This window comes from Sciurus vulgaris, assembly GCF_902686455.1.
Source record: "Sciurus vulgaris genome assembly, chromosome: 3".
Taxonomy (NCBI): Eukaryota; Metazoa; Chordata; class Mammalia; order Rodentia; family Sciuridae; genus Sciurus; species Sciurus vulgaris.
This window is the reverse complement of record NC_136463.1, coordinates 156,038,667-156,057,753: the sequence shown is the minus strand read 5'-3', so window position 1 is coordinate 156,057,753 and position 19,087 is coordinate 156,038,667. Positions and strand designations below refer to the sequence as shown.

Below are 19,087 nucleotides of genomic sequence, written 5' to 3'. Positions count from 1 at the left end.
AATAAACAAAAAGTGTCCCCCTTTCCTACATACTGTTATGCCTTGCCTCATGAAGTTCAGATGTCATTATTTACTGTCTTCCTTTTAGTACGGGAAGCAGCTCTATGTGAACTATCAAGAAGCCTTGAAGAGGACTGAATCAGCTTATGATTGGACTTCCTTATCCAGCTCCAGCATTAAATCAGGATCCAGTTCTTCTAGCATCCCAGGTAGTTCAGAATGCCTGAAGGCACTATTTTTACTATAATATGAAGTCTTCATGTACAGACTGATAGTAGACCTGGTAACTTGAGCTTGATTTTTAAAAACCAGAGCCATACCTAATTTCCAAATTATAATCAATAGAGGCCTTTTAAAGAAAATTGTTAGAGGGGGCAATATCATAGGCTAGTTCACAAATGTATTTGAAATGGACAATCAGTATATAGACTTCTAAAGCTTGGGGCTTTATTACTTATGTTTATGAAGTTTATTCAAAAGTTACATGCTGCTGAAATGAATGGAATAAAGTTACTTTGTGGAGTCTCTACTCAGAATCCATGAGGAAGTTCTCCTCCTACACATTTTCTTCCATTTCTATGGAATGGAAACACCTGAATCTAGTTCTGGATTATAGTTAAGGAAGCTATTTAAGTCATCATACTTACCAAAGCTTTCATAGGACATTAGTGATACTCATAGGGGGCTTTCAGACTCCCACAGCCTTTAAACAAATACGCTTGTTCACATCTTAAGATAATGCTACTTCCCTTTCAGATGTCCCCAGAGTGATATACATATTCCCTAAAAGCAGACTTTTTCATTGTTCATTGATTTTAAAATTGAATGATTTGATTTCACCTTTAAATAACTAAAAACAAATTTAGAATGTGTCTATACACAGGTTGGTGTGTCTATGTATGTATGTACGTACATATTCTAGTTCTGGCCACTGAGAGAACCTAGAAGCAGTGGAGACCCCAGTAAGAGAGACCAGACCTTGTTTTCTAATACCATTCACTGAAGAAAAATGGAACCAGGGCTCTTGGGCAAATGACCAATCCTAGAGTTACATCAGAACGTCAGAGAATATGCAAGGTGAACCTAGAGCATCTTATAATGTCAGAGAATAAAAAGTACTCAAAAAACATGATGGGAGTACATCAAAGAAACACAGGAACCAACCTGAAACTCCAGTGGCCACAGATGAAACAATTTGAGCAGTACAATATAAAATGTAGTATAGAATTATAACCCAAATTATAAAAGAAATGTCCATGAGTTCATACTAATTATAAATAATTTATTGAATAAGTAAATAAACAGGGAAGAAGAGGCAGACCTCCCATACAGGGATGATAAATGAGGCTAGAGAAGTATAACTTTTTATCATATTACTTACATTTTCACCTTATGGGTAGCATCCATTTTATTTTTCCCTTTTTATTGGTGGATAGCATATTAACTTCATCCAAAGGAGTTTGGGTTTGGGATTTCTTGTGGCTATTAATTTTCACTACTTTGGCTAAAGTTTTAATCAGCTTTTTCACTGCTGTAACTGAAAGGACTGACCAGAAAAACTGTAGAGGAGGAAAGGTTTATTTGAGAACTCACTGTCTCCGAGGTCTTAGTCCATAACAGGCCGGCTCCATTCCTCAGGGCTGGAGGTAAGGCTGCACATCGTGGTGGAAGAGTGTGGCAGAGGGAAACAGCTCGCATTGTTATCAGGAAGCCAAAAGAGAGACTCCACTCGCCAGATACAAATATATATCCAAAGCCAGGCCCCAATTCCCACCTCCTCCAGCCACACCCTTCCACTCAGTTAATTCCTATTAGGGATTAATAAACTGATTAGGTTAAGGCTATAACCCAATCATTTCTCCTCCCAACCTTCTTGCATTGCCTCATATGTGAGCTTTTGGCAGGGGGTGGGTGGACATACCACATCTAAACCACAACAGCTCACTTAGCCAAACTTCCTTAATACTGCATTCTAATACTATCCTCCCATCCCAGAATGATTGTGTGGGATCAGTGTTTGTTATTGTTGTTGTTTGTTTTGGTATTAGGGATTGAATCCTGAGGCATTTTACCACTAAGTCACATCTCCAGCCCTTTTAAATTTTTATTTTGAAACAGGATCTTGCTGAATTGCTTAGGGCCTTGCCCAGTTGCTGAGGCTGACCTCGAACTTGTAACCCTTCTGCCTCAGCCTCCTGAGTCACTGGGATTTTATTCCGTGTGTGCCACCATGCCAGCATGGGATTAATTTTAATACTTGAGTCTCCACTAGATGCCAGGCATCAAGTAAGGTGCATCCACGTGGTTATCTTACCTGACCTTTACCTTTACGACCTGGAGTCCAAGGAAATAGCCTTGCTGGTTATTCAGCCAAGATATCAATTAGAGACACACCTGTTTCTGCAGCCATTCCCACTAGGCTGTTCCTCACTCCTGGACCTGGTGGCCAGGCCGAGTATTGATGCTTCTCTTTGGAACCAATACCTCTAGTATTGTTCATTGCTAGCAAAAAGGAAGTGATCATCAAATATAGGTCTGAATTCATAGGTTTTAACTCCACGATGGCCTGAAAATGATGTAGTGAAAATTATGAGTGGAAAAAAAAAAGACTCCTTTTTTTTTTTTTTTTTTTTCCACTTATTTGGGAGTTGATTACATACAAGACAGATTGCCAGGATACCGGTCATGTTATATCACTCTTTTATCCCTCTCTCATGGTGAACTACTTAAAAAGCATTGAGATTTCCTGTTAACCCTAAGATAAGGAAAACTTTCTAATGGAAAAATAACATATTTATAATGAAAGAGATGAGTGAAATTCTTGTTCTACTTATCATTTGACTTTGGGTAAAAGATCTAAATGTAGATATTCATACTTCAGAATACTGACTGGTTTAATTTTACTTCTTAACTATTTGAAACAGAGTCTCAGTCAAACCACTCTAATCAGTCTGATAGTGGAGTGTCTGATACCCAGCCAGCTGGACACATTCGTTCCCAGAGCATAGTGAGCTCCATCTTCTCCGAAGCTTGGAAACGAGGCACTCAGTTGGAAGAATCCAGCAAGGTAACACATGCGTTTTAATTTATATAGAAAAGTCTGTGGTATACCATTGGTTTGAATTGTGCATTTTTATTCCTTTATTAGGAATCTTATTTCACACTATTTCAGTATTTTTCTTAGATATCCAGTCTTCATGGGAAAACATTTCAAAAAAACCTATTGATTTTACTTTTCCTTGGAAATGGGCTCTAACAACGTAAAATCCTAAAACAAGAAGAAAAAAAAAAAAGGCAGTTTAATTCCTTTATTAATGACTCAAAATTATAAGATAAAGCAATTTCCTCCTTTCCACTTTTAACCAATTAAATGGAGCAACACCATGTAGTATCAGTGCCCTATGTATAAGAGTAGATGCTTATAGTTATTTCTTTACTCATTATTAATTTTATCCACTTTTTTATCCTTCCTTTTCTTTTACGGCCTTTGGCATTTCTCCAGGCATTGATGCATTTTCTCAAATTGTGCTTCATGTGGGAGACTAAATTCAAATCAGTAAGTCTCCTTTTAAAATTTTGGATTCCTGAACTTTGCATACTAGATCTTTCAGTAACACTGAAGAATGAGTATAATTATTGCAAATCTATAATATTTATAAAAATAGAGAGGTTCTTGAGCTCAGTTGAAAGTCACTGTAGTCCTCCATCAAGTGGCCTCTGTAGTTCTGTAGACAAGGACATGTGTGGCTGGAGTTGTACTTTCAGCATGAGAATAGGCTCCATTGTTGAAGGACATGGCTCCCCTGCCTGGACTGTAATCATTTTTATTTTTTTATTGTTTGTTTGGGTCCAAGTCACTTACATAGTACATTCACAAAGAAGAATAAAAGGGACATTTAAATTTTTTCTTTATTAAACAAATTTGTTCCTTAATTTGTGTATGTTGTTCAATGTGGTGGTAAAGCAGTTTACTCAGAAATGCATATTTGAGAACTGGTTCTTATGACCTAAATTCTCAAAACACTTGACAGTTTAACTCCCTTATCAGAGATTCAAACTTTTAAGAAATAATTCTCTCCCCTTTCCCCCTTTAATCAGTTTGGATAGAGCTAATACTCTAAACAGATTCTAGGAAGCTGGTTTACATTATTCAGATGTCAGCAGAAAAATCCCTTGCTTTACCCAATAATTAATGGTAAGATCCACATGCATTTTAAGTTGTAACTACCTAATGTTTGGTTTATGGCCAAGGAAACCAAAGGTCAAAGTGCTCTGTAATTACAAAGCAAAGTCGGTCACCGCACAGAGCTTCAGAGAGAAAGTGGCCCTGCTGTGCAGCAGTGTCAGTTGTTTTGAGTCTTGATGCTTCTGTGTTTCTTCTCCTGTTACCTCAGTCTCAGGTGCCACATGAGAAGGCCAGCACAGCTAAGGTCGCGACCCCTGAAGCAGCCAAGACAGGGTCAAGTTAAGGTCAGGGGCTGTTCTCTGGAAGCACATTAACCTGGGTGTCTCCTATAACCAAATCTTACAAACTAATGCTTTCATTTTGATGTGTAATTTTTAAAGACACATGTGAGTGTCCTGATTGGCATTAGAACTCAGCCCTATAATGAGCCTTCTAGTTCACTAACCTAACCCATTCTCGATGCCAGTTAGATGTCATTCATAATTGAAAACAAAGGATTTATCCCTTGTCCTCAGTTTGTTCAAAGAGCCTAAAAGATGTACCCAAAGTTATTACACCAAGGGCCCTTCCTTGCCTCTTTTCAAAAAGTACCTGAACCACAGTCATGTGTGATTAGCTTCATGAAGTAACTGACCCAATACAGTCATTTCAGCAGTGCCAAGAGCCACCCAGATGGCCTGGTTGATAGGTTATTAGTAGTTTCTAGCTCCTGTTTCTTGATTCATCTCTTTTACTCTAACCTTCCCAAGTTCCCTCTCATTTTCTTCTTTTTCTTTGTGATATTTCTATGATCTTTTGCTGTAATGTTTACGAAGCATTTTTTTATGTATTTTCCAGTAAAACAAATGTAAAGAATGCCCCCTTTTACCTGCATTGCTGGACTTCTGTGCGTGTTGGATGCAAGTGTCTCTCACACACACCGAGTGTGTGTCGAGCTCATTCCTTCCTGTGTGACTGTGCACGCCTGCTGAGCACTCTCATATTCTCACGTGTCAGCTTACTAGCATCAGAAAGCCACCCTCATGCCTCTGGTGGCCCTCCATCAGCACTCCCGAGCCCAGGCATCTGCTTGATGTGGGTGCAGGCATGGACTGAAAGATGAATTTGAGCCATCACACCCCCTTGCCAGGGTCTGGGAGGAGCCAGTGCAGAGAGGCCTCCCAGACAGTTCCCACTGAGGGCAGGGGTGTGTGGAAGTCACACAGCGAAGGTCCTGAATCACACATGCTATCACCTGCCAAATGGCTTTTGCAACAGGAAATCTTTCCTAGACTGCTAAGCAGTTAGCTCTTTGAAGAATACTGCTGGGGAAAACATTCTCTGTGTCGTCCTTGCCAGGGAGTCAGATTTTAGCCTTCCTGACATTGTCCATCTTTATAATCACCAACTGCTGCATCCTTTTCATGCATGTCCCAGATTCCTTGCTTTTTAGTTTTACACAATCAAAGCTTACCTCTGTAACTGTTGTGTTTGTTGTGTTTTTCTCTCTCCCACCTCCCTTTTTATACTCCTTTTAGGCCAGAATGGAATCTGTGAATCGGCCCTACACTTCACTTATGCCCCCTTTATCCCCACAAACCAAGATAGTCACTCCCTACACTGCCTCACAGCCTTCACCTCCTCTGCCTCCTCCCCCTCCTCCCCCTCCTCCCCCACCCCCTCCCCCTCCTCCCCCGCCTCCCCCACTCCCTAGTCAGTCCGCCCCATCTGCAGGCTCAGCTGCCACCATGTTTGTCAAGTACAGCACAATCACCAGGCTGCAGAACGCAGCTCAGCATTCAGGGCCCCTATTTAAGCCCCCACCACCCCCAGCGATGCAGTCCCTGTCTTTGGCCTCACAGTCAGTCAAGCCTCAGATCCTGGTGCCCCCAAGTGGGGTTGTTCCACCACCCCCACCCCCTCCTCCACCCCCCACCCCTGGTTCAGCTATGGCCCAGCTAAAGCCAGCACCCTGCGCTCCATCCCTTCCACAGTTCAGCCCCCCTCCTCCTCCACTGAAGATTCACCAAGTTCAGCACGTTTCTCAGGCAGCTCCTCCCACACCCCCACCAGCTCCTCCCATCTCTGCAGTCCTCCCTCCCCAAGCCCCCCCTAAGCCCACTGTGACCATCCCCCCACCAGCCAGCACCAAGACTGTGCCCCCAGTTGTGGCACAAGCTGCACCGCCCACCCCCGCTCCTCCAATGCCCCCAGCAAAAAAGCCGGTAGTGTTCCCCATTTCTCACATTCCGCCCTCTGCGCCTGCGCCTGCTCCTGCTCCGGTTCAGGCTCCAGCTCCCGCTCCCCCGCCCACACTGCCCAAGCAGCAGAGCTTTGGTGCAAAGCCCGCTCCGCCCCCAGTGTCTCCAGTGCCCTCCCTGGTAAAGCAGATGGCCAGCCAGTTCCCACCCCCTCCGACCCCTCCCCCTGTGGAAGCTCAGCCCTCAAAGCCCATCCCAGCAAACCTCACTCCACAGTCCCCTCCTGCCGTGAAAGCAAAGCCCAAGTGGCAGCCCAGTTCCATCCCTGTTCCTTCTCCCGATTTTCCTCCTCCCCCTCCTGAAAGCAGCCTGGTGTTTCCTCCACCACCACCACCACCGCCGCCGCCACCACCACCTCCTCCATCAGTCCCTGCCCCAGCCCCACCATCAGTGCCACCCACAGCTTCGACCCCTGACAAAGGTGGATCTCCAGGCAAAAAGCCCAGTAAGATGTCCAGCCCTGGGGGAAAGAAACCACCCCCTACCCCACAGCGCAACTCCAGCATTAAGTCCAGCAGTTGTGCAGAGCACCCCGAGCCTAAGAGACCCTCGGTAGACAGTCTAGTCAGCAAGTTTGCACCACCAACAGAAACAGGGTCTCCCATCAAGGAGACCCCACTTCCTCCTGCAGCACCCCCCAAACCTGGAAAACTACATCTTTCTGGAGTCGGCCTTCCTGGTGTTCTCCAACAAGGGTGTGTGTCAGCAAAACCCTCTGTTCTGAGTGGGCGTGCAAAGGACTCCGTGGTGGAATTTCCTTCTCCTCCATCTGATTCTGATTTTCCACCCCCTCCACCTGAAATTGAGCTTCCTCTACCCCCCATCGAGATTCCAGCAGTATTCTCGGGAAACACCTCTCCAAAAGTGGCAGTTGTTAATCCTCAACCACAGCCGTGGTCTAAAACATCAGTGAAGAAGGCACCCCCACCCACACGACCCAAACGGAATGACAGCACCCGCCTCACTCAAGCAGAGGTCTCTGAGCAGCCAGTAATGGCCACAGTTGCACCACAAGTGCCCACCTCGCCCAAATCCAGCCTTAGTGTCCAGCCTGGATTCCTGGCCGACCTCAACAGGACACTGCAACGGAAGTCCATCACTCGGCATGGCTCGCTGTCGTCCTCTCGCATGTCCAGAGCAGAACCCACAGCCACCATGGATGATATGGCATTGCCCCCACCACCCCCTGAACTGCTCTCTGATCAACAGAAGGCTAATTATGGAGGCAGTCATATCTCAGGCTATGCAACATTACGCAGAGGTCCCCCTCCTGCACCCCCTAAGAGAGACCAGAACACTAAGCTCTCGAGAGACTGGTAGCCACCACAGGACTTTGTATACTTCATGCTATCTGTAATCTGTTCTACAATCAGCTCACCTGATCCTCTGTGAAGTCAGGTGTTCAGAGCCTCCTGGTGTGGTGGTGATGTTATTCAGGTAGTGTTCAGCTGTATGTATGTGTACATACATGTTCAGCTGTGTGTGTACGTGTATACACATGCTATACAGAAGTTGTGTGTGTGTGTGTGTGTGTGTACATGTATAGAGAAAAAGAACCAAGAATGGTTCTATTTATTCCTTTCCTCTTCCACTCTGCAAATGAAGTTCATGTATTTGGATGGGAGAGGCATGGAAGGAGATAGTGTTCTGTCGCTTATGATTTCTTTTGTCTATCATGTGGATTGGACCAAAACTTCTAATTGCTTATTTAGAAGGTATTTTATCAGTGTCTGTCCATGTGCAGCCTACTTGTGCATGTTGTGTATTATATAATTAAGGAATAGATGTATAATGTGCTCTTTCTCAGTTGAGAAAACAACCAGAATGTGTGATATTATCTACAGGGCTTTTGTCTTTGTTTTTTTTTTTTTTTCCCCCAATGGATGTTAGAACTGCTTGACTGACACTTCACTATTACACATTAAGGGGCACTTTAAATCAGGAAAAATCTTTTAGCTTCATAGAACAGGTAAATAGTGCAGGAGGAGGAAACTTTTCACAGATACTGTCTTTGTGGTTGTGCATAGAAAGTAAATCCATGGCGTGACCAAATCATTCTAGTTGTAGGACTCCTGCAGTAATTCCACCCACACCTAGGCCATGTTCTCTCACAGGTAAGCTCTTTGCCTAAAATACATGGATACTTTTCAATGCTACAGTGCTAGGTGGTTTCTTTGAGTAGTTTTACAAAGCTTCATCAACTTGACTTCATGATCCTTGCTTTGATTTATTGTGAAAATGTCCAACACGATATCTCTGTAATGCACTTTCCCAGTATGTCTTTGGGTCACCAGTTACCTTAAGTGTGTGCTTTAGGTAGATGTCGATATCTGTAGCTCAGTGGTATATGAAATATACACATCCTGTGCCCAATATGGTGCATCATTACAAAAAAAGTCATCTTCTGAAATACCCATCTTTTGTATGTATTGCTCTCTGGAAGGTGAGATGAGAAAAGAACACAACTGGGACCTCTCCAAGTGTTCTGTGTGGGTTATAATATGTAATACAGAGAATCCTCTAGATATGGGGCTGTCACAGAGGGAAGAAAATGAGGTTTTTGATCACTGGTATCCATAGCTGGTTGTGCGTGGCTGTAGAGACTGTTCAGTTACCAGGTGTTCTGATGGAGTAGTGCAGTAGTCCAAGTACAGTAAGTGACATATCATGCATGTGCAGTTCAGTATAACACAGTCATTGCTCTAATGATTCACTATCCTCCTATATGCTTCACACTGTCCTCCTCCATACTTTCTGTACATTTTCTTTGATACATGAGAGAAATATGTACTCATCAGTTTATGATGACAAATTGTTAGGAATAAAATGCAATCTTAGACCTGCTCTTAAACAGAATAAAAACTGGCCATCCCAGCAATTACAAATGAATACATCTTGTAATGAAAGTCTATGCCTGTTGGAAGAATTACCAGTTAAATTACAGAAATCTTTGGCACTGCCCCACAAGGAGAAAGTGATGCCGATGAAGTGGGGCAAAGAATGTGAGAATAAAATTACATTGTGAGTGTGAGGTATCACTGTAACCCACTCTCCTAGAAAGCACTGCATCATAATAGAATAGCTGCCTCCCCTCCATTGCCACATCTCCAGGATATTGTACAATATAGTCACGTGGTTATGGAGCAATAAGAATACATACCCACTGTGCATTTCTTAGTCTTTCTTCTTTAAAAGATCTTTTTTGATCTTTCAGATTATAAGTTTTATGTGCTTGACATACTTATGAAGTGACCTTCATCTTCATTGTTAATTTAAGCATGCACAGTTCGGGTTACCATTGAGTACTGATTGCCAAGGTCCACTGTGACTCAGTTGAAGTAACATCCCAGTCTTCTTCTGCTGCTTTATGTTCTAAGGATCACCCATATGTGCAGGGTAATGAGCTTTTAAGACTGAATCCAGTTACCTATCCATCCTAAGGGTTTTGTTTTGAACTTTTTGTTTTTGTGGGATTTTAAGGAAAGTAGATGGACAATTTCAACTTTCATTGAGGGGAGAAAATAATGTACCTCCAATCTTCTTTCACCTATGATTTGAGCCCTAAAACAACTTGTTGTTTTTTCATTGTGTGATTTCTTATTTATATCCTGATGATAGCCATCCTGGAACCACTGCTCCTGGTTTATTTTCTTGGAAGAGCAGACATCACTGAGCACTGGTGATGGCAAGAAGTGATCACGGCCAGAGCAGCAACCATGCCATTTCTATCCCTAGTCCGCTGGCTGGCTGGCTGGCTGGCTGGCTGGCTGGCTGACTGACTACCGGCTTTTCCTGTACATTTCTCCAAAGATGGAAACTGCTATTAATTAAAAACAAAAGAAAAACCTTTTACATGTTATACAAGTGAATCAAAAGAACACTTTTTCTAGTGTTTTACTCCCTGTTGGGTTTTCTTTAACTTGGGTTTTTGTTGGGATGATGTTGGGGACTGGGAACCGTGTAGGTTTTAATCCCGAGACTACTTATTTTTGTAAAACACCTACTGCCAGATGACACTAGGACTGTGCCTTCTTCCACTGCCTTCTGCTCTGCAGCTCCAGCCCCACATGGCTTTTTCAAGCCAATGAAGGAGATGGATGGCTGGCTTTCCTGTACTGAGAGCAGACACAGGCGAGTTCACCCTGCTGCTGGGGGAGGTGCACACAGGTGCCTATTAGAGCCAGTGATTTCCTTAATTGGGACACCCTTAATTTTTACAGTAGATGATTTCAGAATTGGATCACTGTGCTTAAAAATTTTGGCACCAACTCTGAAGGACAAGAGAACCTTGTCTCAGTTGATAAAACAACTTACATCAGGTTCATGGGTGGAAATATGTTAGACTATTCTGTATTGAATTTTATCAGCTTGGCTTTTACTACTCAAAAACCTAGATTTTTTTTTTCCCCTTCTTAACTACTATAATTCTCATATAGAGAAATTACTAATTTTTTAGGTAGCCACTTAACTGTAACAGCAAACCAAACTTTTAAAGTTTGAGACTTGTTAAATGCCTGCATCTTAAGTTATGGAAACTACTTTCATCAGAAAATTTCAAGTCAATAATGAAAACATGATGGTGTTTTACAGTCCTCTCAACTCAAGGTGCTCCTGCCCACGAACGGCCTGTCTTTCAAAGGGCCGTGCACTGTCTTGGGTCCCTTCTCTGTACATGTTTACCATGAGAAACAACGCTAAGGAAGTCAAAATTGAGAGGTATAATTCCAGTAAGGTGACAGTTCTGAAACCAAGAAAAGAAACTGCATATCCAATTGAAGTTTCAAAAAGCTGCTCTTCTAGAATACTGCTGCTAATAAGCTGTTTGAAGAATATAAGGTTATAAAATTAGCCTGTAAAATGTTTGAGTTAATGGTATGGATTGGTTTGATTTTGGTTATCCATCCAACAGAACTGTTTGTCACCTCTGCTCCTCAACCAAAAACAAGTTTTATGTTAAAAACAGGAGGTAATTTTTTAAACAAGAAACCCATTCCTATTTTTATATGTTACCAAATGTTTTCATATGCTCTCAGAACTAACATTTTAACTGGTGTAAAAAAATTTTATTTAAATTTAGACCAATTGAATCTGTATACCCCTGTGATTATAGATGTGATAACTCACTTTAAGTAAAATGGCTGTACACCTCATGAGAAAAATTCTTTAAAAATAAAAAAGTCCCTGTAGATGGCAATCAGCTTTACACCATTTTATAAAGCGTGGTATCCCTAACCTGAGGAATATGTGACCTCACAAAGTTGCCATTTGATCCAAAGAGAAACAGCAAGTAGAACAGAATTAAATATACCACTATCTTAAGATGTTACTTTTAAACTCCAAAAGAACATTTCTACACCTTTACCATTCTAACACTCAAAAAATAGAACGTGCTCAGTTGTAATTGTCCTTAAAAAGATCTATATGTAAAAGAAATCTGAAATCTAGTTGAAGAATAAACTTGCTCAATTAGAAATAAGCAAATACTTCATAAATACTTGAAGGGGAAAAATAATGGGTTTGCTCTTGGCTTATTTGAATAAATCATTTAGGAAACTATTTGCTATAATTAATCCCCAGTGCCTTGAACTCTTTTGGAGGAACAGCATTTAAAAATAAAAAATAAAAAAACCCAGCAAGCAAACTTTGAGGTGCTAATGAAAGGGAAAGAAGGTAATCCTACTTTTGGCAAAAATGGAAAAAGTAACAGTTTCACAAGAGATGGCTTCATCTACTTAAACGAGGTCTGGCTGCTTTCTACCAAAGATGTTTGAAAAGAAATGAGTTAGGATGATGATGAATATTACATAATTAAAAGATGGCCAAATTCAGAAGTGTGTTGGTCACAGGTGGATATTAACACCAAGTGCACGATTGTTAGAGCCTCACCCTCTTCTTAGGCAGTAAAATATGTCTGCAGTACTTGGGGGAGGGCTCTACATTTTGGAAACTCCATTGCTTGTTAAATTTATTATAACAATACCAAAAACTGCTGTTTTTCATGATTCCCCATCTCCATTTTTTTTATTTGTAAATAATCCCTTTTAGAAAATAAGCATTAACTGGAATGTTTCAAATGATTCTGCTTAATTTTGTTATCAGCCACTAGTGAATAATTCTTATAGAGATGTATGTTTAAGGTAAAATATCATTAGTTTGTGCTGAGTGTTATAAAAACATTGTTTACTGTTCTAAAGGCAAATTGCACATTATATTTAACTGGGATTGCTCCCTCCCCTCCATTTCTTTAAAGAGAGTCAAGGCTTACACTGACTTCAGGCAGTGTGAGCTTTGCCATAGATCCATTGTAGAAATATCTTTTTTAAAGCATGAAAAAAATGACAAAAGGAACATTTTAAATACTGGTTAGGGGACATTCAGAGGACACTATGTACAGCTCGGTAAAGATGAAGTTAACAAAGATGCTTCTTTTAGCTTTGTTGAGATTTTCTTCTGCATAAATGTATGCTCTCATTTCATTATGTGCCTTGCTCCCTGATTGTGCAAAACTATATATATAATATATATATAAAAATATATATATATAAGAGGTATATTCAGTACTACTGACGATGTTTTGTTCTACTGGATTAAGTTATTTTCCAAATTATTCTTGCCAGTTATTGTCAGTAAACTATTGTAATGGTTTAGGACAGTAGTCATCCAGTCAGCGTGAATCTGTTTTTCCAGTTACGTGTTTTCATTATGTCAGCTTACCCAGTCCTTAATAAAAAGTATATAAGTATATATAAAAAGAGATCCCATGTAAACACGGGGACTTTGAGTGTTTGTGGATCGGCACCATTAAGAATCTGGTTTTGGTTTTTAATGTCAAGGAACCCCCAAAATAAGCTGTCTAGTTAAGAACAAATTAAGTGTGAAGTTGAATAAGTTTGATGTGTTTAATTTAATAATTTATATCAATATACTGAGGGAGCTTTGGCTATTAAATACATTAGTAATTAAGACCTAAGTTTTTTCTTTAAATAAAGTACAACTAGGTATAAACTATTACAGAAAGGGATTTTTTGTTTCAAAACTTCAGAATCACAGTTATGTGTTGGACTGCCACACTGAGATATATCTCATATTTACATGTCACTTTATCATTTATCAACTTAGGACCAAAAAAAATGAAAACCTCCCCCTTGGTTCACCATCTGTCAGGCATACTGGTTGTGGAAACTCCTTCTGCCTTTGATTTTGTGGAGGAAGAAGCATTCAATGTACATGGAACACAGGGGTGACAAGACAATAGAATAAACACCATTCCCCGCCCCCCCAAGATTCATAGTATTTTAACCAAAAGTTAATCCCAGGGTAACCCAGAGGAGTCAAGTAATGGGATAATTAACAGAAGATCGGATACTGAACATCTTTGGGGACAAGACTGTTCACATACAGAAAATGTCCCCCTACTCAAGAAAAACTTACTGAAAATCCTTTGAAATGTAAATGCACTGGCTGGGTATTCCAGTTCTTCACAGTATCCCACATCACTTAATGACATTCAAAATATAAAGGACTGAAAGGGAAGATGGCCTTCAAAGGCAGGAAAAACTCAAGCATTCTTGGGTATCTTGGAAACAAATTTTGTGACCATTGATTCTCAAATACATCACTAGAAAATTCTTTAGATCAATATGATTATCTGGGATCTTGGCCAACAAAGGCTTACTACTTAGTAAAATTGTTTGCCTATTATATCACACCTCTGACCAATTTGCAATTTTGGTCAACCCTCATTCTTGTGTTTGAAAAAATTTTACATTAACACAATTTAGATGTATTTTGGGGAAAAACAGTTCATAACTCAAGCGGCTGTCTTGAAAAAATACTTCAGAAAGCTCAAACTTGTATAAGGTTCAGTATTTTAAATACCTGATGTCTAAGACTGGTAATAAAAAGTAGCTCCTTGGCTCAGAACAACAGCAAGGTCAGGGATTCTCCTCAATACTTAGATACCACCTTAGAAAGAAAAAGATGATTTACATAAATAATTTCACAAGACATTTGAATACACTTTGTGATTTTTATTTAGGTCAAATTCTTAGTACACAGCAATAATTAATTCCAAATACAATTAAAAAATTAAAAAGTGAATGTAGCCCCAGTCATCTGGAGGTGGTTTAATGGCACACACAAGGAACAATTACTGGCAACAGACTGCTCCCTCAAATTTCCTGAATGTTTTTTACTCAACACTACCAACTCTGTGGGAGCTAAAAAGTACAACTGGCCAGATCACAAATTTTACATTCTTTTTTGTAAATCATTTTGTTAAGAAAAAAGGTACATGGACACAAAATATGATAAAAACTGCTTTTCCATAGAATTCTGAAGTTGCAAAAGAGGTTTCATTTTAATGTGAAAATAAGCTTTTTGTTGTGTTTTCATTACAAAAAACCTTAAGATATTTAGCAAGGATCATTTATACACAGCTAGGCCCTGTCATTTCGCTTGTAATTTTTAAATAGAGATTCTCAATGAAACAAAGATCAGCATAACGTAAACATAAAGGTAATGAGCTCAATGCCTCCATTTAATAACTTTTGTAAGGCTCTCTTAAATAAGGCTGTTCTGCTGTGCTGTGCTCCTGCCAGTGTTGAACTAATGTGTTTTTGCTACATAACACCTTATAGAAAGAGTGTTTATACTGAGTATAGTTTTAGAAGGGGTAAATGAAGATTTTTTTCACTAAGGTTGCACTTAATACACTCCTTTAAACAGTCTGAATACTCTGATGGTTATTTACCAAAACATGGCATATATTTTCAAGTATATTCCTGAAAACATCAAGTAGAACTCTTAATTTTTAAAGAAAAATACAGCACATTTAATTAAGACATTTGTGGTGTAGTGGAAAGAGTACTGGGCATTGAGTCAGGAACTCTAAATCTGAAACAAAGCATCTAATAACCTCATTAGTGAAATGAGACTGAATCAAAAATTTTAAAAGCTCATCTAGCTCTAAAGTTCTGTAATTCTAAAGTAAATTATGTGAGGGAAATTACCACTTCAACACCAATCGAGAGTTTTTGGCCAAAGTTCAGAAGTGAACAGATCCCCATTCTTTCCAAATGCCTGGCAGTCACCTGCCAACTCCTCCAACCCTTTTCAGAGGTAAGGTGGCCTTCAGGACATGCCATGCTCTCTCCAAGAGGAGAAAAGGTAATAAAAGGTAAAAGAACGGACCTGCTAAAAGAAAATGAGAAAAGATAAAAGCAAACTACCATCATTTCTGATGCCTCCCAAACAGAAAAACCTTAATTACCTTTAGTCAATGTCAAATGTTAAGGAGCACAGCTACATTTACAGATATCACCGTTAAGATGCATAAAACATTCTCTCCAGCTGGGTAGTAAACAGCATTGGAAGGAAGGAAGGAGGGAACGAAAATGTCACACCCAGTGATTTAGGAACATAGCAAAGTTAGCAGTCCCTTACCAGCCCCAATGTGGGAACAGCAGGTGTCTCTGAGGAAGACAGAAGGAAGTAGCCAAAAGATGGGAAATACCACAAGAGAAAAACGATTCATACTTATTCCAAACACACTGCAGGCTAAATGAATGAATCTCTCAGGACTAGATTTTGAAAAACTGGCACTATTTTTTGTTTCCAATTTATTGTCTTGGCCACAAAGTCAAAAATAAAAATGTTTATGTTCACTCACATGTCCCTGTGGACTTTCAAATATTAATATCTAAAAAATATTTTTTTAAACCCAACTATTCAATCCTTTTTTTTGAAGGGAAAAAGGGAGTGGCCACACACAATCAAAAAGAAAATCTGGAGGGAAGACCACCATCATATTAGATTCCTGCTATCCTGATAAAATGGTTGCTTACTGGTAAGCAAATTTCAGACTTGGATCATCTTTGCTGTAATAGCAATACATCTTTGCAGCACATGAAGATTTCATGAATTCATCTGAAATTCCTAAGAACCATCTTTTAGTTTATAAAAAGACAGATGGGGAAACTTACAACAAAACAGGAAATATACTACCCTTATAGACTATTAATAGCATGCAATCTATGTAATATTACATACATTAAAAGTCTCCAATTACTGTAGGCCTGGCTCATTATTTCATAGTATCCTTTCAAGACAAACTATAGAATTTGAAACTGTACAAAAATTTAATATGCAAAAATTCAACAATTGTTTATAAAACAAAGTCACACACATGAGTACTAAATAATATAGAAAAATAAATCAGCTAACCATGAATTTCCCCCCACTGTAGATCTTCAGTATAATATAGGATTTCACCAGTGTCTTCTGTACTCCCCAACCAGCAGGGTCCAGCAGGCAAGCTGCATCCCTTGACTCCACCAGCTCTGCTTTCTGTAGTTGCCTTTGCTTCTCTGGTAGAGGTGAGCTATGGGAACTATTTGTTGAATTTCAAAACACCCTCCACCTTATTATTCCTCTAAGCTTCTTGGCCCAAAACTACTTTAATTGATAATTAGAACAACTAATTTCAAAGATTTCCCTAGTTATGTACCAGTGCTACGAAGAGTTTGACAGATCCAAATATATAATCTTGTTTGGGTCCATAATGAAGCTAAAGGCTAGGAGGATATTCAGGGCCATTATCATGAAGGAAAATGGAGTGAGACATGCTAAGATGATCTCACAAAACCACAAAGTGGAATGTGTACAAGAAACAATAACTCTAAGTCCAAAGTATTGGGGAAAATCTAAAACCAAAATAACTAAAATGTGATTAAAAAAAAAAAAACTGCAACTTTAAAACAAACAAAATCTTGATAAGGAAACATTATAACTGGGTCTCAGTTAAATGGTGAAGTTATATGCCCAGATAACAGATTTACAAGTGGAATAACTTCTGCCTATACCATCTGTATTTCCTCACACATTATTATACTTGTTCATTTTTCAACCAAGTCCTTATATCTGTACTACCCATCAAATGCCTACATTTGAAAAACATGCAACTATTGCCTGTCCTTTTTCACCCAGCACAGGGAAGTTATCCAGCAAAGCTCTCTTCTGGCCAGGTCACTGTACTGGAAAGAAACCCACAATGGCAGCTTTGGGCCTGACCATAAGCTGGCCCATGTCATAGTATTTACCTACTGAGCAGCAACCCCTTCTGTACTTTTAACTATTTCTTATGCTGATTACAAAAGGGATGATTGAAGTCATGGAACCTTCAAACTCCAATGGGTGAAGCTATAATTATTAATTATTATGCAGATGGAAATATTTATTAGTTTCTCTTGAAAGTTATACTGATGTTTATCTATGTGACTGGCTTATTAGTCTTGTTCCACTGTATACTTAGTCTGATATAGAAGGTTCAAATTCTTACTAAGAGCAGCTATTTCAGAGTTAAATGACATAAAATCAGGCAAGGATTTGGATTTACCTTTTCTAGAGCTCAGTAAGTAAATGACAACAGCAGCTAACAGTGGCCAGTAGTAAGTTCAGAGAGCAAGGTAGCAGCCTTTTATTTCACTCCCAACTGCTATTCTCTTCCAAAACAAACAACAAAAAGCCAAAAAATGGTTTTTCTACGTAGCAAAGAAGTAATAAGTAATAGTTGGTCTAACCTCCATGATCCTACTCCCTGAAACAGCACCTGAGGTGAGGGATCGGGACCCCTGTTCTACAGGGCAGTTCCTTCAGAGACTTAGGAACCTACGTGTCTAACTTCACACACCAAACTCAACTTATGAACCCCTACACATTTCACATCTGGGCACACTGGCCATCAGTGGCAATGCAGTCTCATGCAGCAGCACACTAAAACTGTGGGAATTGTTAACCACCCTCAGAATGTATGGAGACTTTCACATTCCATCATCCTTATAATCTACAAACAAACATGATCAGATGCAACTGAGTTCAGCATTAACTCATCTAGTACACTCAAGTGCTGAGAGAATGCAGAATTTACAGTGTTATAGAGGGAAAAAAGCCATCTGAAACTATTGTAAAAATAGTTAATTGTGGTATTTAAATATTGGTTCTCTCCTCTTTATACAAGTGGAAGAATGAGGGGCTAGGGTACCCACTGGGCCATGGGGTTAACCCCTTAGCACAGGCAATGATGAACATCCAATGCCACAGATTCTGCAGGAAGGAAAACCCCAAGGGTGTACAGTATTCCTGAGAAAGATCCCAGATTTTTTCCTGAACCAGTCTTAATCTGACTTTTGATTTATTCAGAAATGGTCACTTTATTTCAATCCAGACAGCTCAGCATATTACAAATGATGTGTATAGAAAGATCCATTTGTTCAGACTTGGCTTGCTTTTTTGTTTTTGTTTTAATACTGGGGGATAAACCAAAAAAAAAAAAAAATTAAAATAGTAGTTTTTATCATTTGTATCCTTCATTCTATTTCACTGGAGGGAAATCCCCAGGGCCTCCGGATAATCTGGGAAGACCTGACTATTCCTGCGAGGGAAGCACAGCCCTGCTGAGCTTTACTCAGAATAATGCATGATAGACTCAACGTAATTCCCAGGAAAGAGCCCAGTCACTCCATTCATAACTCCCTCATACCAACCATCGTCATTCTTCTTGATGACATAAATAATGGCTCCTTCCTGAAAGGACAGCTCGTCTTCTTTGTCTTTTGTATAATCATAAATTGCCACAACTAGAAGAGGAGGGAAAAAAAATGAT

General features: G+C 39.8%; 2 protein-coding genes across 51 annotated transcripts in view; one reads left to right on the top strand and one right to left on the bottom strand.

Annotated features, from left to right (window-relative positions):
* Positions 1 to 8,584, top strand: part of RAPH1 (Ras association (RalGDS/AF-6) and pleckstrin homology domains 1) — a 73,201-nt gene extending 64,617 nt beyond the window's left edge. The window contains 3 exon segments of the mRNA XM_079130712.1: positions 89 to 209; positions 2,925 to 3,067; positions 5,704 to 8,584. Coding sequence (XP_078986838.1) covers positions 89 to 209; positions 2,925 to 3,067; positions 5,704 to 7,746 — 2,307 coding nt within the window. The 3' untranslated portion in view covers positions 7,747 to 8,584.
* Positions 3,074 to 19,087, bottom strand: part of ABI2 (abl interactor 2) — a 125,249-nt gene continuing 109,235 nt past the window's right edge. For 41 of the 50 annotated variants that reach the window (XM_079130603.1, XM_079130649.1, XM_079130620.1 and 38 more), the window contains one exon: positions 14,442 to 19,061. In XM_079130603.1, coding sequence (XP_078986729.1) covers positions 18,886 to 19,061 — 176 coding nt within the window. In that variant the 3' untranslated portion in view covers positions 14,442 to 18,885. Of the gene's footprint in view, positions 4,441 to 14,304; positions 14,392 to 14,441; positions 19,062 to 19,087 lie in introns of those variants that run through there. The other 9 variants (XM_079130640.1, XM_079130639.1, XM_079130642.1 and 6 more) reach the window with 3 other exon arrangements.